Source organism: Talpa occidentalis, unplaced genomic scaffold (genome assembly GCF_014898055.3).
Source record: "Talpa occidentalis isolate TD23 unplaced genomic scaffold, MPIMG_talOcc4v2.1 talOcc4.2, whole genome shotgun sequence".
Classification (NCBI taxonomy): Eukaryota; Metazoa; Chordata; class Mammalia; order Eulipotyphla; family Talpidae; genus Talpa; species Talpa occidentalis.
The window spans coordinates 74,608,559-74,632,383 of record NW_023602073.1 but is presented as its reverse complement, the minus strand read 5'-3'; the positions used below and the strand labels follow the sequence as shown (position 1 = coordinate 74,632,383).

At 36.3% G+C, this 23,825-nt stretch overlaps 1 protein-coding gene across 10 annotated transcripts in view; it reads left to right on the top strand.

Moving 5' to 3' along the window:
- The window catches only part of HMGCLL1 (3-hydroxymethyl-3-methylglutaryl-CoA lyase like 1), a 255,407-nt gene that overhangs the window by 178,428 nt on the left and 53,154 nt on the right, over positions 1–23,825 (top strand). For all 10 annotated transcript variants that reach the window (XM_054698883.1, XM_054698886.1, XM_054698885.1 and 7 more), the window contains 3 exons: positions 469–617; positions 9,857–9,920; positions 13,130–13,318. In XM_054698883.1, the coding sequence (XP_054554858.1) occupies positions 469–617; positions 9,857–9,920; positions 13,130–13,318 (402 nt within the window). The remainder of the gene's footprint in view (positions 1–468; positions 618–9,856; positions 9,921–13,129; positions 13,319–23,825) is intronic.

The following is a 23,825-nucleotide window of genomic DNA, read 5'->3' as shown; positions in this document are numbered from 1 at the left end:
TAATCAAGAAATATTTCCATAGATATTCAGAGATTTTATAAGGCTACTAGTATTACCTGTAATTAGGGTAAACATGTAATTTAGGAAATGAAAAAATAGAGGTCCTCCCTTGTGGCACAAGCGGTTAAGTGTCAGCACTATGAAGCTATCTGCAGCCACTGCAGCACAAGTTCCATCCCCAGCCAGGGAGCTGGCTCAGCAGACCTCTCCTGTCTCGCCCACTGCTCCCCACAGCAGTGTATTTCAGTAGATCCATCTGTTCTGCTCCCCACTCTGTCTCTGGTCTATGTCTCTCACCCCCTGCACCCCAGCTCTTCTATGCATAAATAAACTATGTGCCTTATTTTATTTTTTTTAAGATTTATGTTCAATTTATGTATTTGAGTATGTGGAATAATTGTTATAAAATAGCTAATCTGCTTTTTAAATTTTTGTTACTAAATTTTGACTTTAAATTGTATTTTTCAGGTTGCTGCCGGAGCCACTGAAATATCAGTTTTTGGCGCTGCATCTGAATCCTTTAGCAAGAAGAATATCAACTGTTCTATTGAAGAAAGTATGGAGAAGTTTGAGGAAGTCATTAAGTCTGCAAGGAACATGAATATTCCAACACGAGGGTAATTAAGAAATTTTACAAATTTTACTTAGTTTACACCTGCTGTTAAAACCCGTATATGAACTACCTATACATTATTTCACTATTTATAATGACTAGAATATCTATTTGTGCCATGTGATCAAGGTCATCACTATATATGGTACTATATATAATATATAATATCACTATATATAATAAAAATTACAGTTGATTCAGAGACTAGTATGCCTAACATAAAATTATTACCACTTCATTTACTAAAAAATTGCAATGCAGCTGGCTTTTGATCTCAGCTAGCATGAGTTGGTTTAAAAAAAATCAACTAATGCTTTCCAAATCATATTATAAACAATTTTAAGATCCATGACTTTTCCTTCAAAGAATAGTTGATGGACGTGGAACTTTGCATATATAAAAGATAGAATTGAGCCTTTGAGCTGCATTGGGAAGTTGCAAAATTCCCATTGAACTGCAGAATCCCCTGCTTTTTCTGTGTGACCCCAAAGCAGTTGAAAACCTGCTTTGGTTGTTGTCTGTTTCCAGCAGTTCTGTCCCTCTGAATCAACTGCATTATACAAGCAAGGTATACTCTAACAATTATTAACTAATACTGTGAGATATATCAATATATAGTGATGGCCCCGATCACATAAGACACCATTGCCAACAAGAAGTTTCTAAGACAGTAGCTAATTTTCTATTGGTTTTATAATAAAGGAGATATAAGCATAGTACATAATCTTAATAAATGAAAAAATACAGCATTTGTCAGAGAAGACAGTGCTAGCATTGGATTTAAATGCAGGTTGTACTTCCTTTGGTTGGTGAGCAAAGTTTTTTTGTTGTTGTTTCTTTGTCATGAGCTATAGTCTTTATTTGTGATATAGCCATAGAAGTCACATTCTGTCACTTCAGCGACAGTAACAGACCTTCCCAGATTCAAGGGCAACTAATAATCTTGATAGAGTATCAGTGTCACCCTGCATGAAGGCGTTGAACTGTAACATAAGAGTACAATATAACAAATACAGTGTAATATATTACATAACATATGGCCATTTGGAGAAAATACAGCCTGCCACAGTTCACTTTTTACTCACAATTTGCATCTCCTTATGGAAAAACTATTCATCCTCTTCTCTCAAGGCCCCCAAATGTATTACAAAAAACTCAAATATCAGGATCTTGTCACTCAATCAAGCATGGATGAGACTTAGATATAAGAGTTTTGAAATAAAGACACCAATATCTGCTCTACCCTCCTATCCAACATGCAGTTCTGAAGTTGGCATAGGCTAACCCTCTGCATACTCCCACTCAAAAAAGGCTGTAAGTGTGAGATTCATTGGAGTTGATGGTCTATGGCACCAGTTTTCAACTGGGAATAGTTCTACTACTTGTAAAGTATTTCAGTGCCTCTTGACTCTACTAACAATGTTATTGGATGAGGAAAGTTTATTGTAGCAGGAAAGATTAAGAAAATAAAAGTGGATTCAATTTTGTATGATGGCATTAGATAAGAGTTGGAATTCCACCAAAATCATTTGGAATGTGAGTAGAGTTGGACTACGCTATATTGAACTCTTTACCTTTTTAATTTTTGTTTGTTTGTTTGCAGTGAAATAGCATTGGTTTATAAACTGTATATTATTTAGAGGTATAGGTTGACATCTCTTAGGATGTATATTACTACACCATCTCCTTCCTTCCTCATAGCACATTTTTAAACACATAAAAGAAAAAAAATTAAAAGCAAGATAAAGTATTGCCAAAGACAGAAAATAAAGGATGTCTATTTCATGAGGTTATAGAGAAAAATATAGTCCCACTGTTGGTGAGACTGTAGACTGGTTCTGCCCCTATGAAAAACAGTGTAGAAGTTTCTAAAAATATGAAAAAATTGACATACCATATAAACCAACAATTCCACTTCAAGGTATCTACCCAAGGAATGTGAAAACACAAATTCAAAGGGATATGTGCATTCCTATATTCATCACAGCACTATTTACAATAGCCAACAACCTAAATGTCTGCTTACATAGGAGTGGTTTAGGAAGATATGGTGTATATATGCACTGTAATAGTATTCAGCATTAACAGATGAAACTTGCCATAAAATGAGAAAGACAAATCCCAGATGACTTCACTCATATGTGGAACAGAAAGAAACAAATCAATGAAACAGACCAAAACAACTCTAGCAATCTCACTGATGAATTGAGGCTACTAGACTCAGAGGGGGCCCAGTGTACTATGGAGAAGCACTAGGAGTGTGGTGTGGTAACAGACATCTGAAATGGTATGAACCTATAGCTCAGAATCATACACAATGCTGTAAGCCAACATTACTGCAGTAAAAATATGCCCCAAAAATGTTTTACACTATGTGAGTTCATTATTTAGTCTTGCAATTGGAAATTACCTTCTTCCCTAAAACTTTTATAGTTTAAATTAGATGTTTTTAGGGGCAATATTGATTGTGGATACTCATTAATATGCCATTGGTACTCATTTAAAGAAAAGAGCCATGCTCAGCTAGTAGAAACTGAAGTAGATGCTTCAGTGTGCCTTGCTATGGCAACAGCTGTATCAACATGTACTTGGACATCATCCAGAAAATTTATGTTGTGAGCCTGAAAAAGCCATAAGGCAGTACACATTTTATGAATACTCACTACAATCACTTGAATTTTTATAAAAATAGTAAACTTTCATATGGCCTAAATAGCAGGCCATTTTTAGGATATTGTTATTCCTTCCTTCAGGAAGCACACATGTATATGTGTGTATACATTTTTAATACATGCTTAGAACTTTATATAACATCTGGACACACTGTGAAAAAATACCATGCCAAATCACTGCCATAAAATGCAGTCAGCTAACTGCTGCATCTACATTATGTGTGAATGGCAATGAAATGTGTATATTTTGGATTTCATTCTTTAATTGTGTAATTCACATGATATGTTTAAAAATCCAAGTAATTTTCTATTTCTAAAGTTTAAAATATTTTCTTTTTTTTTACCATTGGCTTTTATTGAAAGCAGTATATCTCTTGGTTTGTTGAGATCCTTTTACAAGTGAAATGCCTGGTGATATTAAGTAGTCTTCTAGTACAAAAGAAGACTTATGTAATGTGAGACTGGCGTAATGTAAGTCTTTTTTTTCCTTTTTATCTGAAGCAGATACCAGCTTTCTGAGTAAAATCACATGAATCACATACATACTATCTGAGAATAATCATTTAAAAAGTAAACCATCACTGAGGTGCTGTTAACTTCACATTAAAATTCTTGTAAGTGTGCATTATAAATTCCCAAGGTAAGCATCTGTGCATATGAAGGCATATACGAGGAAGACAGCTTTATGTGTCTTGGGCCTAAGAGTCAAAATTATATATTTTAAGAAATTACGAAATGCAAAAATATTCTCAAATTCCCAGAAAAAGTACAAAATAACAAGGAGGGGGAAAAGTAGGGTAACTTAGTAATTAATCTAGACTATCATAGATTACTTTTAGGTACTAAAGAAAGACAATTTTTAGATAAGGTAACATTTTGTTTTAGGCATAACTTCTTTATAAAACATTTTCCTAGTGCCACATATGTTATCTATCTCTTCACCTACTATCACTACCATCTGCTTGCTTCTGTCTAATTTATTTGAAATGTTTCCAAATAAGATTGTATTACTTATATTAGTGACCAATTTATTTGATAAAAGATACTCAAACTTAGGAAATTCTTTCTGTGCTTAATTATTGGTGGACTAGCTGTCTCTCTCACTGAGTTCTAGCCTTTAAAATAGCAATCTTCCTAACTGCTGCAAAAATAAGAAGTCTTTTTGTTCAAAGTAGTGAGTTTTTACTGGTTTCCCCTTTGTGAAATAATTTATAACTCAACACATTGACTCAAAAACTTGCAGACTGCTTGTTAGCCAATCCATCCAAGTTCAGTTGCACAGGGTTTGTGTTTCCTCTCCTCCCCCTGTCCACTGCAGAATGTCATTATGTATTCTGATCCTGACCCTGAAGGCAATAGCAGTCTTATTGAGTGGGATAATGAGCCCCCTTATTTAGGGGTCAGGTTTTGAAATACATAGTGACTGGCAGGTGGTCTTTCTCATGACTGATGTTGTAAGTGTTCCTCCACTGGATGATCTACCCCAATGGGATTCACTTGCATATCACTGTCTTATAAGTAAGCAACATATTGTCAAGTTCCTTTCCAACCTCTGTTGTTCAATCCAGTCCTTTGTATTGGCCTGGAGGAATAATTCAAATCATCATTTACCAAGATATGGTATATGAAACATCTGTTAGAGCTATTTTCTTTCCTATGTATGGTGTATTTGATGGTCTATACCATTTTTAGCCTTATGTATTACTCCAGTACTTCTGTGTGCCAGAATAACATATATTCAACAATAGTTAATACATGTAAGCAATTTTTGCAGTGATGTATAAACTGCCTTCCTGTAGAACTTCTAGGTAAAGATTGTGTTTTATCATTTTTGATCAAATTGTCTAGAGCAAAATGAAAGCAGAATTGGTGATTGAGACCAAGAAACCATCTTTTCTTACATCATGTGCAGTTACATATAAATAACATAAATATTATATATATTATTTATATGCATATTATATATATGTATCTATAAATAGGCTCCAAAATTTATTTTTGGTTGGTTTATTAATAGTGTGATGCTATTTGATGTTGCTTATAAGTTGATGGATACTGCAACAGTACATCAATGCAACTTCTATATTTAAATTCTTAAATTAGTTTAATTATCATAATTTCTGATTTCATCACTCTTTTCTCTTGACGATAACAATGTTTGATTCTACTCCAAGTGTTTGTGACATTTAGGCAAGGCTTTTACTCTTCAATTCTTTTTGACAAAATGATTGGCGGGACATGGGATAATTGTAGGAAGTTAGGCTAGGATGTTACCTAAACTGTACGTTCCTTTTGTTGAAGACTTGAATGCTTTAGTTTAGGCTTTCTCATGTTTATGTATGATATTGTTAAACAGCCTCAACATGGTCAGTGGTTATACTATTACTCTGTCATCCTAAATAATGTTTAAAATATGCTTCTAAGTTCCCAAAATTCTATCATATCTGACTGACTGAATTAGAACATACACATCCCAGATTTAGCTGTATGTTCATTATAATGATTAGGAATTTCATCGAAAATTATTTAGAATGTGAAAATATTAGCTAACATTTATGCACTAGGAAATGTTACATGTTTTCTATATGCTATCTTGTGATAAAGCCTACCAAAGTTTAAAGAAACATTATGTTAAAAACCATTGTGAGCTATTTAGAGAAACTTCATGGAGAAAGTGCTATAAAATAAAGTCGGTAAATATGTGGTAATATTATTAGAAATAATTGAATTTTTAGGTAAGGGAGGAATGTACAGAAAAGAAAGGCATAATGAAGAGAAATCTCAAGAAACGTTTTGGTCATAGGAAGAGAATCCCTTCATTGGAATAGAATGTTTTGAGGCTGCGTAACAGAGGAAAGGTAGAAAGTTAGAATGAGGCTTCATAAGCTGTTGAACATGAGCACCAAGTTTATTTGGTAGATAATGGCAAGCCATAAAGATTTTCAAAGTGATAAAATATGTAATCAAATTTATGTTCTAAGAATGTTGTTTTGGCAGTAGACTGGAGTAAAAATGAGGGCCATGAGACTAGAGGCTAGGGGAACACATAGGAGATACCTGAAACTGCCCTGGAGGGGGATTCAGGGACAGCTTTGCACACTCAGGCTGGTTCTAGCAGAGATTATGTGCTTTAGATGGTGGAGTGGAAGACTCAGTCAACCTTGGTTATTGAATTTGTTCTCAAAGATGACTAACTAGGATAATAACTTACTAAGACAGATGCTTAGAATTACTATATCATTTTTTTAAGTGACAAATGTAGGACTATAGGTTAATGCAAGTATGGAATGAGTACCATTTTGGATATATTAAGCTTAATATACCATGTGAATGTATCAAACAAATTATAATGTGCACAGAGAGCTTTGGAGTTGTTTCTAGAGTTATCTGTATAAGGTTGAAAGAGACTATAGGGACAGAGCTGCCACACAGATTTTTTTCTGTTTCCATTACAAACATTCAATATAATAACTTTTAAAACATTGCCAAACTAAGAAAAGTTCCCATGTTTCATTAAAAATAATATGGCGAGCATGCACAGTGTCACATAGCGGTACCTATCTCAGATATATTCTCTAGTAACTTGAAAATGGAATTTATTTATGTGGGAAAACATAGATGTTCTGCTATAACATGAATTCATAACTAAGAATTCTGAAGCCTGTTAGGCCCTCCTTGCCAATGCAAAGTAACTAGAACCATCTCAGTTATAGTTATGTGTTGTAGATTTATGACACACAAATACACTGGAAACCTAAATTGAAAAATAAAGGTATAAATTTACTGCAAGAACTGGTAAAATGTACATAGCAAAGGATAAAGGAAGTCAGATATTCCTTATAGAGACATTTAAATAACTCAAGGCTCTCAAAGAACTTGTATATAAACCAAAAGGCACCTATGGTAAAAGTTATAATCCACAGAAGGTAACAAAGTACCCTAGGAAAAAGTACCCTAAGAAAAATCAGGACAAGGTAAGCAGAAAAGGAAACAGAGCTAGCGGAAAAGAAAGGTGTTCAAAATGCTAAAATGCCAACCTAGAATTCTCTACCTAGCCAACTATTACACAATGAAGGTGAAATAAAATCATTTGCTGACACAAACAGTCTGTCTCATTCTACCTTTGCTGAAAGAAGTACGAAAGAAAACAGTTCAGTAAAAAGAAAATTGAAACAGAAGTATGGAAAAATGAAAAAGGACATGAAAGGTTGAAGTTTGGGTTCTTAGCAGAGTAGAAACTGTTTGCCTGGGCCTGTGAGAAATTTAGCCACCAGCTAATGAAAGATGGATAAAAATGCTATAGCATAATAGCAAAAAAAAAAAAAATCCTGAGATATTATTAGAGATCTGTATAATATCCTGTTTCAGATAAGGGAATCAATCAGGTACTCCAAGTGAGACAGTTTTGCTAATAGTTGAGTGCTTTTTTTTTTGTTTTTGATTTTATTTTTGGCAAAATGGAACTTATAAGGTTATTTTAAATTATATTCTGAGTTTCTGATTGGTTTGGAATATTCCTAACTAACAGTGTTTTGTTTTGGTTAAGCTCCTTCATGTTTCTGTACAACGGATATTGAGAGCCATTCAAATAGATTATTAGAGAAACACTCATGTCCAGAAACTGACTTTAGCAATGTGTCAAAACAGAAAATTTAACTTATTTTCATAATGAATAAATGTGTTCTCAGTTTTTACCAAGGGTTAGTAAACCTTTTCAATAAAGGGCCAGATAGTAACATTTTAGGTTTCGTGGATAGGGTTGTTTGTATTGCAGCTACTCAATGTTCCTGTCACCAGCCACTAATAGTAGGTAAACAGATGGGCATGGCTGTATTCCAGTTAAGAGTTTATTTACAAAAGAAAGGTGAACAGAATTTGGTGTGTAGAGCTTGGTCTACCAACCTGTGCTTTAGAAGTTCAGGTAAAGAACATAGTTGAGAATCACCACATTTGCTTTGGAAGAAAGTAGCCCCATGTGTGAGTAGTAATAGTTTGAGGTAAACAGTTACAATGATGGAAAGGAGTCATAGAAGATTGGAGTCTGAAGACCTGGCAAATTATAGACCTAGGAAGGAATCAAAGGCAAAACATGAATGAATGAAAACACAAGCACAAAGGGCATTGTGGCATAAGTTGTGGCTAAATAATAAGAATACAGGGAAGGTATATTTGCTTGATTTTATATTTGTTGTTGTTTTTGCTTGTTTTGCGTCTCACATTTAAAGGGAGAACATGTAAACGGATAGTTTGAATTTTCTATTTAATTACATATATTATTTTTGGGTTCAGGATAGATTATGTTCCCTGTTTCATCCTCATCACCTTCTCCAGTGTTGTGTTCACATCGATCAGTAAATAATATTATTACAGTAGGAAGAGCAGAGAGATGGGTTTCCTGTCCATCCAACTTTAAAATTTTACATGTATTTGCCCTCTATCCTTCCCTGTTATTGTATAACTATTTAGTTTAATATCAAAACATAACTTTTATTCAGTTTAATGCTTCTGATATTAGGCTACGTATTTCAAGCCAATGGATATGTGTTGAATCACTGAAGGTACATTTTTTTTTTTACTCTAAACCTGTTATGAAATTCAGTGTACTAGAATGAAGAAATACAGTATTGTCTTCTCTCATGGGTTTACCCACACTTCTCTGTAAGACAAAAAAACCTTGTCATTAACTACCTAGTATTTTGAGTGCCTTCTATCTAAAATCTTTAATATTCTGGCCCAAATAAAGGTATCTCTAGCTTCTTTCCTGACCACCCCTTTCATCCTCATGAGAATTGCCTAATTCCTGACAATCAGATACATGATTCATTATTTTAATACAAATGTCATAAAATCTCTGAGGAAAGTTTAATAAAAGGGATAGGCAATGAGCTGAAAATAGCTAAAATGGGCTTTTCCTAAAGTGTACTAGTTTAAGATATAAATGTATCATTGTCATTGCAGGAAAAACTTAACTTTTTATATTAAAGAAGCTTATGGAATATCTATATTTGGACCCTTTTAAAAAGACTAGACACTATTCTGTTTGGAATGATTTAGGTAAACCCCTGAGAGATAAACAAGATGAAATTTAAGGTGATGGATTGTTGTAGGAGTTTTTGGGGGTGATTAATGACTATATCTAAATAAGGCCAAAACATCCAGATGGGATGAAGAGAGAAATTCAGTTGGACATCTGTTACTCTATACATATATATGATACCAAAGACCTAGATCTTTAACGATTGAATAGATTTACTCATTTAAATAAAACACATAGTTCATTGACATGCTTTGGAAGTTTATCTGTTGCTACACATATAAACAACCACATAAGAAATTCATGTTCTCTTATCCCTATCCAACAGCAAATAGAATATATTACATCATAATTAGAAAGATGAAAATGTGATTTAAGCTTAAAGTGCTCCAAAATTGTTTCTGTTTGATCTGAAAATAATGAAGGCGTCAAAAACTTTCTTGGTGCATTTTTGCCTATTCCTTTTTCTACAATAAAAGCTACAAATTGGCTCATCTATCATTCACATATTTATATGGCTCTGTATTTTGCATTTAGGTATGTGTCTTGTGCCCTGGGCTGTCCATATGAAGGAAGCATCACACCACAAAAAGTGACAGAAGTAAGATATACCTCAGTTTTCTGGTTCATGGTAAAATGATGTATATTATCTTAGTAAGTGATCATTTTCCTTACTCTTTACTGTACAATAGGAAATCCCTTATTTCTCTCTGAAGACAGGTTTGATAATTTAATAGGTTTATTTTAATCCTGCAGACACTACAGGACACACTCCTTTGAAAGTTAAATAACGTATGTGTCTTATTTTGGGTGCTCCAACATGAAGGCAACAAAAGCAGCTGTTTGGGTTCTGTGTAGATAGAAGCTCTTTCTGTCGGAATGTCAGGGAAGTTTGTGCATATACACTTAAACTTTGCCTTGGCTGCGTAAGTAACATTCCTTCGTTTTGCTCCTCTGAATATAATACATTTACTACCACTGCTATTCCAAGCAATTTTATAGCAACAGATTATAGTCATACGTAGCTTAATGTTTCAAAGACAGATCCCATATACAATGACTGTGGTGCCAATAGACCATACCATACAGTGTACAGCCTATGTGTGTAGTAGGTTTCACCACCTAGAGTTGTGTAATTACACTCTAGTAACTGCACAAGTAAGTCACCAAAGGATACATTTCTTGGAACATAACCCCATCTTGAGTGATGCATGTCTGTGTAGTGGTTTAGAATTGCTTACTGAAGTTTTTCTGTTTCCAGTTTCTGTTTATTACTAACAAATACAAAATGATATCTTTGAGGTTATATTAGACTGTCTCAGAAACTTATTTGTATAGGAAGTATATAATGCACACCTGTAGTAAGTGTTAATTTTGATAAATTTACAATATGATACTAAAGCAGAGAAGGTGGCATTGTTAGAAAATACAAATGTATGTATGATAAACTTTTAATCTTTTTTTTAACTTTTCAACTTCTGAAAATTACTGCAGATTTTTCAAATGAGAGCTATTCCATAGTCTTATTTAAGCAAGACCTTTACATACAGAGGTAAATATACTATAAAAATGAAGCTTAACTTTTCTAGTACTTCACTCACATGGGCCACATCTAGACTGTTATTAATAGATATTCACAATTGCATATTCTTTTCTTAAGGAACTCTTCCAAAATGCATAACTTCAGGCTCCGTAAAACCTGAATCTAACATTGCCTATTAACTAGAGTGCCCTTGCTTTTTTTGGGTTTTATGCCTTCTGCTTTCTCTGGACAGACCATGTTCAAACTCTATGCCTGCCCCGGATGCCTGAGGAATTGCTGAGCAGAAGCATGAAACAAGCAGATTGGAAACATTAGAAATTCACACCAACAATCTTCTGTACTGTTCTAACACATTATGTGATCAACACCTTCTCTACTCTCTAGAATGACTGTTTCAAACTGTTCACTCTGTTCAGTTCTCTAGTCCTTCCTCTCTTTTGCGTGCGTGTGTGTGTGTGTAATCCTCCCCATTGACTCCTGAACAAGTTCAGATCTCTTCCACCTGAAAAATTCTTTCTTAATTCAGCTTCCCTTTCTATTTATTGACCATGTCCATCCTTCTACAACTTCTTCAAAAGACTGACTACAGAGGTTTCCATTTCCTCATGTAATACCAGCTCCTTGTCATACTTCAGAATGACATCTGGACCATTCTGTCTACTGAAATTACTCTTTATAAGATCACTACTTAGCACTTGTACAAAGAAATGCAAGATCATATTAAATATTTTTGACCTCTCAGCAAAATCTGGGATTGTCGACAATTCCCTCCTTCCTGAACCTTGAATTTACCCTTGATACCACACTTCTGGATTTCCTCCAACTAGTTCAGTTTCTTCTTTGAAGCCTCATTCTCTGCTACCTTTCAATTAGGGAATTCTAGTATGCAATGTGCAGTAGAAAAGAGTGGGCTTTATACTTTCATTATCAAGTCTCCAACTAATAATAGTCTCCTATTAGAACTAGGCAGCCCTTTCTGAGGACCCTCCAAACTGCTTTAAGATATTGTTATTGCCTTTCTGAAACATAAGTTGATTATATTACTTCAAATTGTATTGTGGCTTTCTACTACTCTTGTGATAAAATCCTTAACCAAAATACTAAACTTGGTTGGTGTGCAAGGCTCTTTATGGGCTTCCCTATGCCTATATTTCCAGCTTTATATGGCTTCATTCCCCATTGTTTTTTCTTTTATGTGACACTGCCCTTTGTGTTTGACTTTTCTCTTGCCTGGAATATTCTTTGAGTTTTATATTTCATCTGCATGGAATACACCAACTTTTGCATTTGACATTCCTCTTCGAACCATTCTTATATCCTTCCATCTTGCACCTTTCAACAAGTTAATGCTTACTTTATCTGAAGCTGTCACTTGATATTTTTCTGTTTGACAGATTTAAGTCCATTTCTTTTCCTACATGCTCTTAAAACCCTGTGTCTTTGTTCCAGAATTATTCTTATACTTTCTGTTTACACAAATTAGATTTGAAATGGTTAATGTCTGTCCTCACTAGACTTCAGGCTTCGTAAATAGATAAGCTGTCTCAATATTTGTGTTCCCAGCATAGTACCTGGCATAAAATTGGTACTGACGAAATATGTAATGAATGAATTTATGAGTGACCATGTGTCAAGTTTTGTATAGTGTTTTTTTAATATACATTCTTGTTTCATTTTCATGATGTAAATTCATACTTGTCTGATTCTAGAATCCATGTTTTTGTCAACATACTGTCATACAAATTCACTTTGTTTTTTTGAAAATTACATTAACTATTCAGCTTGAGGGGACCTTGCATTGTATCTCACATAAATATCTACTTTGAATCAGTAAAAATTAAGCTGGAAATATTAAGGGACTCTACAAATTACAAAACTACTTAGTGATAGAGCTGAGACACTTTTAACCCCTAATCTAAAGCCTTGAGAAACACTGCTTCCAAAGTAGAAGTGTAATGCTTCTGTTTAAGGGTTGAGAAAAAAGTAAAACTCCCATAATTGAAATTGTACCTTATTATTCCATCAATGAACACACACACACACATATATGACTCAGGCAAATTTGAATATTGGAAAGCATTAAGTACAGTACCATCATTCCAATGTTTTATATAATGCTTAGGATTTAAGGAGCATGGAAAAGGACCAAAAAACTCAACTATGTGTTGACCACGGATATGTCATCTTAGTTGTGTTTTTTTTGCCTTTACGAAAGGGTTTGTCTGTTCCTTTCCATTGTTTTACTAGCACTTCACCTTTCCCAACAGGTGTCTAAGAGATTGTATGGCATGGGCTGTTATGAGATTTCCCTGGGAGACACAATTGGAGTGGGGACTCCAGGAAGCATGAAGAAAATGTTGGAAAGTGTCATGAAAGAAATCCCACCAAGTGCCCTTGCTGTTCACTGTCATGACACATATGGACAAGCCTTAGCAAATATCCTAACGGCCCTTCAGGTATTCTGTATTATTGTGTGTATCCTTATTTATAATCTAAGTATGTTAAAATTTTAGTGAGATATTTATAAATTACTATGAATATCTCAATGGTGCCTGCCACATGACACTCAGGAAACATTTGTAAATTGCACAAATTTTTAGGAAAGTAATGTCTCTTATTAATGTTAATTTGTTTTTGATAAAATCCCTGAATTGGTTCTTTTTAAAATACTAATCTTTTTTTTTTCATTCTATCTGATTTTTCAAGTCCCATGTGCTCTCAACCATAGAATTTAATGGACTCAAATGTCATGGCATTTTGAGGAGTTAAAAACACAGAGTAGACTGTACTGTCGCAATCATGTAATTAATGCACTTTTTGATAATTCGGTGCTCGATGATGAAATTTGATGCTAAAATATAGGGTACTTGTTTAAGATATTTCCCTGATGTTGGTAAGCACATCTTTGAAAGACCCCATTTTTTAATGAAGTATATTGTTTGATGATCAAAATGAAACAATCTAAAAAGTTAGAGTATTAACAGTTACTAACTAAATTTGAATAACTTATTTTGAATGTATTTATTTGAAATAGATATTTAAGGCTGTTATTTCAGATTGATGTTAGTTTCTTAAGCTCAGCTAAAAATAGATTCATTTGGTATTCTTAGAACTCAGTATTTTGACAGCTAAAGATAAGACTATGAAAGTTTTAAGTGATGCTGAAAATCAATATGTAAAGCTTAATGTCACAGTCTTAAAGTATTGGATTGCTTGGCAAACGTTAAAAAGCAGTGTGAAGATCAAGCCCCACTAGGGCTTACTTTGACTTTGTAACATATGTGCATAGATCCTCATTTATCCTCTGGAAGCAGGCAAGGAACATTGTATTGAATTAGAGACAAGAGAAAATTACATCCCATGGACTTTTGGGCGTGGGAATTTTTACAATTTTCCTTCCCTAGGTATTCTAGTTTCTAAAACAATAGAGAACTAGGCATTGCTTCAGGATTTTGTGTTCTGCTACAACTGTAACTTATTAAGTGTTCCTCACCAGCAAGTTCCTGAAAGAGTGTCTTTCTCCTTTTCCCTTCCTTGGTCCCTCACCCTCCATCTCTCCTCTCTATGGTAACACTTTGAGTTATATTTCATTAGTGTAGCCTTTATACTGAATGATAGTTTAATTCTTTTGAATAAGGCACAAAACCCGGGAACCCATAACTCTCCTTCTGGACTCGGCCTGGCTTTTTGAAAATGCTCAAAGTGCAAAGATTGTTTATTCCCATTGTGACTTTAGGGTTAAGGAAGGCCTAGCTGAGAAAATACTGCTTAAAATCAGCTCTAAGGAATGAGAAAGAAGTAACTCCAGTAGATGTGTGCATGTACTCATGAAAAGATTAAAGAATACAGAATTCCTACAGAATAAACAGTTCAAGTAGATGAAACACTGTTTGGGCAAAAGGCCTTGGGAGTGGGGAGGATCGTGTTGTAAGAACTGGGTGGAAACTCGTATGTTCAGAGGCGAAAGTAAATCGTGTAACATTTGCTGAATTAGTTAAATTGCATAGTCTCTTTACAGAGAGGTGAGGACTGAAATCCTGGAGTTGTGCCCTCCTGTCATAACCATACTGGGGGCAGGAAACACCATTAAGCTGAAGCAAAATGGGAGATATGGATGAGAACATGTATAAGACTCAGATCCCCCAAAATTCCATAGCCTCAGCCAAATGGTGACTCAGCAAAACTTCAACCTCAAAAGGAACAGGAAAAATATTCATTCTCACGGCCTTGGTAATAGAGGAGAAATATAGTCTCCCTTCACATTTCATAACCTTTTATTGACCCTCATGTGGGTTCAGATTCACTTGCCAAGTAGATAAATTATTTTGAACGAACACATCTTCAATTGAAACTGAAGTATCTGGTGTGTATGGGATACTCTTCAGCACCTCCATTGGTAGTTACTAGGAAGTGAGTCTGTATGTAGTTGTAACTGTGGTTTCTATTCTTTTACTACGTGCACTAGCTTGCTCCCTATATGGGAGGTGGGAGGGCAGGAGGGAAGCAGGGAGCCTGGAAAAACAATAATGTACTTCCAACTTCATATTATATTGCCCTGGAGCTCAATTTATAGTCACAGAGTTAAGTAGGTGGAAAAGAGGGTAACAGCGGCTTATATAATAAGCGACATGAAGCCTGTGAGGTTAGTATAAGGAATGATTGAGAAAATGGTCAAAAAGCAGATTGCTAAGGAAGCTGAAGTTGGAGGTGTATAGTTTTTTGTCTTTACTGCCTTCCACTTTCATATAGCTTGATAAACTATTTGACAGAAGAACATAAGAAAGAAATATATTATATTGCTCTCGCTCTCTCTGAAAATGTGTAAGTGAAGTAAACTTTAAAAGTTTGGGGACTTTTATGTTCCTCAAGAAAGCTGAATGTGGGGCCTCTCTGGTGACACAGGGTTACGCACAGCACTGTGAAGCCATCTGTAGCCTCTGCAGAAGGAACTCAAGTTTTTTTTTTTTTTTTTTAAAGATTTATTTATTTACACAAGCACTGGGTACAGTCAGAAGTGCAGGAAGGTGAGAGAATTCACCAGAGCGGGGAACAGAACAGACAGACGAAGTACACTGCTGAGGGGAGCAGCGGGCAGCAGGAGAGGTCTGTGCGCCATGTGGGACCCTCGCCAGTGGCCGGGGATCGAATTGGCGCTGCAGAGGCTGCGGGCAGCTTCGCAGCCCAGCGCTCAACCACTGCGCCACCAGGGGAGGCCTGGAGCTCAAGTTCTTTGCCCAGCTAGCCAAGAAGTTACCCACATGGCACAGCAGACCTCCTGTCTCGCCTGCTGCTCCCCTCAGCAGTGTATTTCAGTCAGTCTGCCTGTTCTGTTCCCCACTCTGTCTCTGGTGAGTCCTCTCACCCCCTGCACCTCTGGCCTGTATCCCAGTTCTTGTATGCATAAATAATCTTAAAAAAAAAAAAAAGAAAGAAAGCTGAATGTAGCACTGGCATAGCAACACACATACCCTGCCCCAAGTAAGTGCTGCCCTTTTCTTATTCCCCTCCCCAATACCAGCAGTAACAACAAAAGAATAGGTGTACCTTTAGTGAAGGAAATAAAATGCCTTGGAAAAAACTGCCGGTGTTTAAATAAAGGGGAAATCAGAGAATGTCCCACTTGATTATGAAAGGGCTAACCTTGAATTCAGGAAGCAGTGGTGATACTTTGTTTTTAAAAATGGAATCTTTGAAGTGGTTTCTATTAAAATTGATGGTGGATGTGGAGTGGATACCATTTGCTTTAATTTAGGGGTTGAGAGAGTTTACAGTGCTCCAAACTGGAAATTAATATTAAGGCAAGGAGACATATAATAAGTGGAAACTTGGCCACAATTGTAGGAAACAAATGAGAGTTATAAATGGAACATCCCCCTCTGCCTAGGAAGCCCGCACTAATGGTATAGTACAGGGCTTGTTCTTGGATTTCCAGGATTCATTGTATTTTGAATTACTTAAACACATGACTTGTAGGATTCTAGATGACTAAAGTCAAGAATGCATAATTATCAGATACAGATTTGAGTGATAAAACTAAACATTTTAATAATGAACCAGAGGCCAGGGCACCAGCAGACTATGCTAAAGGATTATATGTGCTTTGGTGGCAGCAGTGACAAACATCTGAAAAAGTGTGTAGACCTATACCTCTGAATTATAAAGTGCTGTAGACCACTATTACCTCAGCACAAAAAATAATTCAGTATTAAAAATAAAATATACATGGTCCAATATACTTGTTTTAATTTTGTTAAAAGAGAGCTTCACCCACCTGCATATTCCCAAGAACCTAAGCAAGTAGCAGCCAACAAGTGTTTAATCTGCTTAGTATCAGTTATATACCTTTATACTCAAAAGATTTGACTTCATAATTGGGTAGAAACAGAATGAAACAAATTAGATTCAATACCACAAATAACAGTACCATGTTAATTGGTAGCTCAGAGATAAACCAGCAATATTTGTTTTCTCCTGAACAAATACTGTATGTCTTTTCTTCCCCTTAAACTTAACAGACTTTCAGCTAATGTGCCTTTCCTCATAATGTCTTCCATATGTGTATTGCTCCCTTTTAGAAAGACTTAAATTATTTACCTAATTTCTACATCAAAGCTTTCATATGCCCTATTGATTTAACTAACCCGAGTTTAAATACCACTACACAGCAAATATTTCTACATGTCAGTTGCTTTTGAATTTCTCAATGAGACTTTTTTTTTTTAAAGATTTATTTATTCATACATACAAGAACTGGGATACAGGTCAGATGCGCGGGAGGGTAAGAGGATTCACCAGAGACAGAGCAAGGAACAGAGCAGCAGACTGACTGAAACACACTGCTGAGGGGAGTAGCAGGCAAGGCAGGAGAGGTCTGCCATGGCATGTGGGATTTTTGCCAGCAGGCTGGGATAGAACCCATGCTGCAGAGGCTGCGGACAGCTTCACGGTGCTGCCCTGAACTGCCTGCGCCACCAGGGGAGGCCCTCTCAATGAGACTTTAAAAATTGTTACAAGTCATATGAGCGTCTGTTTTTCTGTTCTTTATCTATAGAATGGATACACTGAGGTCTTTGTTAGCAAATTAAGCAATTCTGAGAAGAGATGTAGTTTCTAGAACACTTACATCGGTGATGATGATTGTATGTGTGGTTAATACTATCAACACAATTATGACTGCTACTTATGACAATTTCATTATAATTTGTGAGTAGAGCTAGGACACATACCGCACTACATTACAAATGTGTTTTGTAAATACACTGACTAGATAGTCATTCCTTAAACACTATTAAAAGAGCTAGCTAGAAATTGATGAGCAAGAAAGAAAATAAAATGTTGAAAATCTGATCCCACTACAGAGCTTTTAGAAAATGCATCATTGATTTATTCAACAGACATTTACTTTGTCAGACACTGTTGTGGATGTTAGATTCAGATGGTTAATCTCTAGGCAATACTATTGTGAAGAAAACTGCTTTAGCTTAACTCAGTATTTCCAAGAGCTTTTTGATTATGAAAGGGTTTTTTTGGCTACACAATTAACTTTCTTCAGCATGGATTCTGTTAAAAAAACATTCTTTTAGAAAGAATACTGTTCATTTTCAGTTGTGTATCAGCAAGACTTCTGATTCATTAAAGTTAGAAAAGGTAAACAAAGTTCCTTTATATTTTTAGGTATTCAGGTAGTTGCATTGCTCACAATAGTGATGAAGAATGAGTAAACAGAATATTTTGTTTCTCTACCTCCTTTTATTAATTTAAACTTCTCCTTAAGTAAGTGACCAGTTAGGTTTTTTGTCTACTTTTAAATATTCAGTTAACTTTTAAAATAATATGTATAGTTAGAATTATATTCTGATATGCTAAAAATGAATGTATTTAATCTTTACAGAACAGGTAATACTTGGATCATAAAATTTAAGCTTGCCAAGTAAGAAACATGTCCCAGAGTGCTCTGACTACCCCACAGCAAGGAGAGACATCACCAAGTTGGTAATATAAGTTGTTCCTGACTTCACCCACTCCCCTATCCCCCAAAACAACTACCAATATTCATGAACAAGATACTGCTGAGGGAATCCTAGAAACTAGGAGAGAGGCAGAAGCACTTCCCTGCACTACAGAGATCCAGACAGACTACAGCTGAAGAGTAAGAATAGTTATATGAGGCCTCATTGCTATGCTCCCAGGCTGCTGCAGTGCTGTGCCAAGAGGCCTCCCCTGAGACTTTAGTTCCTCCAATGGGAAAATAGAGCCCAGGTGTGATATCCAGCCCATCTAACATTGTGGGTCACTTTATGGGAGCCCCTCCTTTGATTTTGATCCATGGGGATGATAAGTTAATTTTCAGGATACAACACTGGGAATCTGACTGTGATGGAGAAAGAGGGAGAGGATTCCAGCACTTAAATCAGCAGAGCAAATTCTACCTTCAGAGGCCAGTAGTAGTCACAACCAGTGCTCTGTACATATACAGAACCAGTTCAGTAGCACAGTGTGACCATGGAACTGGGCAGGGGAAAAGTTTGCCTGATTTGGGTCCTCAAAGTTTTGCCTTAGGGCCTGCTCTGTCCACAGAAAGCACAACCAAGTCATAGCCTTACCTGCCGCAGATCATGGTTCCTGGCACCCCAAGACCAGAAAGACTGTTTGAGACAATCTGGGAGTTGCCAGAAATGGGCCCTCCCAGTCATACCCTGGAAGGAGAGATTAGGCATAGCTTCACCCACTACAAAACCTGCCACCAGCCCCATCTGAGAGAAGGCCTGGCAAGAATACTTTCAAGCTGCATAAGGTAGCAACACTCAAGCAGAAAGAAGGATGGGCAGGGCTGATTGTCCTCAGAGTAAAACTGGTACCAGGCAGGGGAGTGAATTCAAGGCCCCCTTGAAGATTATTACTCCTGACCCCAACTGTCAGGATGAGCTGGTAGTACACCTGGAAACTATAGCATAAGCCAGTAACTCTTGGCCTGGCCTTGAGTGGAGAGAGGCAGGTAGACAAAGCTGATCATCCCCCAGAGCCAAAGAGGAGGCTCTGATCCACTGAGGAACTTCAGTTTGCATGAATACCTTGAGCAAAGAATATCAGTGGTCTTGAAGCTGCTGCTGCCAGTGAGCCTATACAGGGAAATTAATTCATAGCTTCATTCATTGCTGAACACAGCCTTCTGCATGCTGCCTGAAAGCCATACCAGAGCACATGGGAAGCTGCCCAGCCCATTCAGCTTACAGTGGGACTTGAACAGAAAGCAAGTCCATGGCTTTGTCTGTCTGCTGGGCAATATCCCTGACCATGGCTTTCTCTCTCTGCTGGGCAATATCCCTGACCAGAATACTAAGTGCAAACTCTTGCCTGATTTGGATCCCCCAACAAGGCAGGAGGGAAAAACTAATCCATAACCCTACCTAGTGCTGAGTATAGTATGCAGTCATGATCACCTAGTAGGCCTGGCTGGAGAATTCCGGAAACTGCAGAGCCCATACCAAGCCTCACTTGGGCAGCGGTCTCTCGCCTGTAGTTTCAGTGGTCCTAGCCAGCTGCTCTCAGTTTTACCTATATAAACCCTGATCTCAGAGCTTGAACATTTGCCTCACCAAAAATTAGACCCTAATAGCAAACCCCACTGCCAAAAACATTACCAGCAAATATGTCCAGAAACCAGACTGAGTTGATTGGTGAAAAACTATCTCTGCCAAAGCAAATCTGCAAAGTCTGTAAGAGGAGACCACTAGGAAGTATCTCAAATGTGCGGATACCCATGTAAGGACTCAAGTATCACAAAATATAAATAAATATGATACAACTAAAGGAAAGTAATAAAGCACTAGTAACTGTCCTTAAAAAGGAGATCTATGAACTGTCTAAGAATTCAGAGTAATACTCATAAAGTCTAGTGAATTGCAAGAACATCTAGACAACTAAAGTAAACAATGCATAACAAAGCAAGTTCAACAACAATACAAATGATTGAACACACAGAAATCTTAAAGCTAAGAAATATAGTAACTATTCTAAAGAATTCAATAGAAAACTTGAAAGGCAGACAAGATCTTGCAAAAAGAATACAAATCAGTGGCTGGGATGATAGTGCATTTCAAATTATGTAGACAGAGAAGCAAAAAGAAAACATGAAAAAATGAGTGAAGAAAGCCTAAAGGACTGAGGGACACAATGAAAAGAAACAATATTCACATAGCAATTCCAGAAGGGGGTGAGGATGAGAAAGGAACAACATTTAGTCAATTGTTATTGAAAACATCCTGAACCTGTAGAGAAAAAGGGGTATTCAGATCCAAGAGGTCTAAATACCTTAAAACAGGTTGAACAAGACAAAGCTGCCCACTATTACCATACCTATAAGACATACAAACAGAAGTCCTTGTCAGAGAAATTTGGCGAGGAAAAAAAAATAAAAGGCATTAGAATTGAATAGTAAAATTGTCTTTATTTACAAAAGACATAATTTTTTTAAAGATTTCTTTATTTATTTATACAAGCACTGGGTACAGTCAGAAGCGCGGGAGGGTGAGAGAATTCACCAGAGCCAGAGCAGGGAACAGAACAGGCAGACTGATGAAATACACTGCTAAGGGAGCAGCGGGCGGCAGAGAGGTCTGCGCGCCATGTGGAACCCTCGCCGGTGGCCGGGGATCGAACCGGCACTGCAGAGGCTGCGGGCAGCTTCGCAGCCCAGCGCTCAACCGCTGTGCCACCAGGGGAGGCCCACAAAAGACATAATTTTATAGATAAATACCCCTAAAGACTTAACCAAAAGTACTATTAGGTCTAATAATTGAACTCATATTTTCAGAACGCAAAGCTACTTTACAAAAATCAGCATTTCTACATACTTGCAACAAATTTTCTGAATTTTTGTTAAAAATTATCCCATTTACAATAGCATCAACAACAATGTAGTACTTGGGAATAGATTTTAAAAATGGGATGAAAGATCTATTCTCTGAAAACTAGCTAGTGATGAAAAATTGAATAAGACACAAATAAATGGAAAAGTATCCCATGTTCATAGATTGAAAGTATATTGTTAAAACACCAAAAGCAGGCCTCCCTGGTGGTGCAAGGTGTTAAGACGCAATCTATGAAGCTATTTGCAGTCTCTGCAGCATGAGTTCAATCCCCGGCCAGGGAGCTACCCACATGGAGCAGCAGACCTCTCCTGACTTGCCCACTGCTCCCCTCGGCAGTGGATTTCAGTCAATCTGTCTGTTCTGTTCCCTACTGTCTGTGGTGAATCCTCTCACCCCACCCCCACACACACCTCTGGCCTGTTCCCCAGTACTTACATGCATAAATAAATAAATCTTTAAAAAATAAAAAAACACCAAAAGCCATGTATAGATTCAGTGCAATCCCTATCAACATTAAATAGCAATTTTTACAGAAATAGAAAAAAAAATCCTAAAATTTATACACAATTGTATAAGACTCTGCCAAGCCAATGTAATCCTGAAAGATGAACAAAGAGGAATCACACTTCCGATTTCAAGCTATATAAAAATAGCTACAGTAATCAAAACATGGTACAGAGATAAAAATAAAAAAGATCAATGGACTAAAGTAACCTAGAAACAAAGCCAGCTATATATGCTCAACTAATATTTGAGAAGAGAGCCAAGCTTATACAAGGGAGAAAAAGACAGTCTTTTGATAAATGATGTTGGGAAAATTGGATATCGACTTGTAAAAGAATGAAAAAAGATCCCTATCTACCACTCACAAAACTTAATTTGAAATGGATTAGACTTAATCCTAAGACCCGAAACCATAAAACTTCTAGAAGAGAATAGAGATATTAAGTTCCTCTGCATGGGTCTTGGCAATGCTTTCTTGATATGACACTTAAAGCACAAACAATAAAAAATAGAACTACATCAAAACTTCTGCAGAGTACAAGAAATGATCAGCAAAGTAGAAACACAAATTCTTGAATGGGAAATAATATTTGTAAATGATTTAGCTGATAAGGGATTGATATCAAAATGTACAGGAACTCATTTAGCTCAAGAGAAAATATCAAACAAGTAATTCAATTAAGAGTGGGCCACAGACCTCAGAAGACATACATGTGGCCAACAGATTTAAAAAAAAAGCTTAACATCACTGTCATTAGGTAGATAAAAAGTGGCAACGAGATATCATGCCGCACTGGTTAGAATGGCCATTACCAAAGAGACAATAAATAAAAAGTGCTGGTGAGGACATGGATAAAAGCAAGCTCCTGTGTACTATTGGTGTAATTGTAAACTGGTAAAACCACTACAGCAAACAGCATGAGATCCTCAAAATAGTAAAATATGGATATATCGTATGATGCAACAATTGTATTTCTGGAAATGTAACCAAAGGGAACAAAAACACTAACTACTTGCACACCCCTGTTTATTGCAGCATCACTTATAATAACCAAGACATGGAAACAATGTAGGTATTCACAAGTAGATGAATGGACAAAGGTGTTGCGATACAATGAAATGTTATTGACCCATAAAAAACAAGGAAGTTCTGCCATTTGTGACAACATGGATAGGCCTTGAGAGCATTATGATGAGTGAAATAAGCTCAACACAGAAAGACAAATACTATACGCTCTTGTTTTTATGTGGAACCTAATGATTAAAAAAGAAGCTGAAACTTATAAAAAAAGATCAGATTTGTAGGTTACTAGAGGCAGGCAATGGGTATAGGGTATATTTGGGGAAGATGGTTCAAAGTATAGACTTTTAATTATAATTTCTAGTGATGTGTGACAACATGGTGAATATAATTAAGAACTTTCATGTGTGTGTATGTATGTATGTATGTATGTATGTATCATGTTAAGACAGTAAATTCTAAGATTTCTCATCACAAGGAAAATTTTTATCTATCAATGAGAGGGATGCTAACTAAAATCACAATAATCGTTTCACAAGATAGACAGGTCAGACCATCATACTTTCA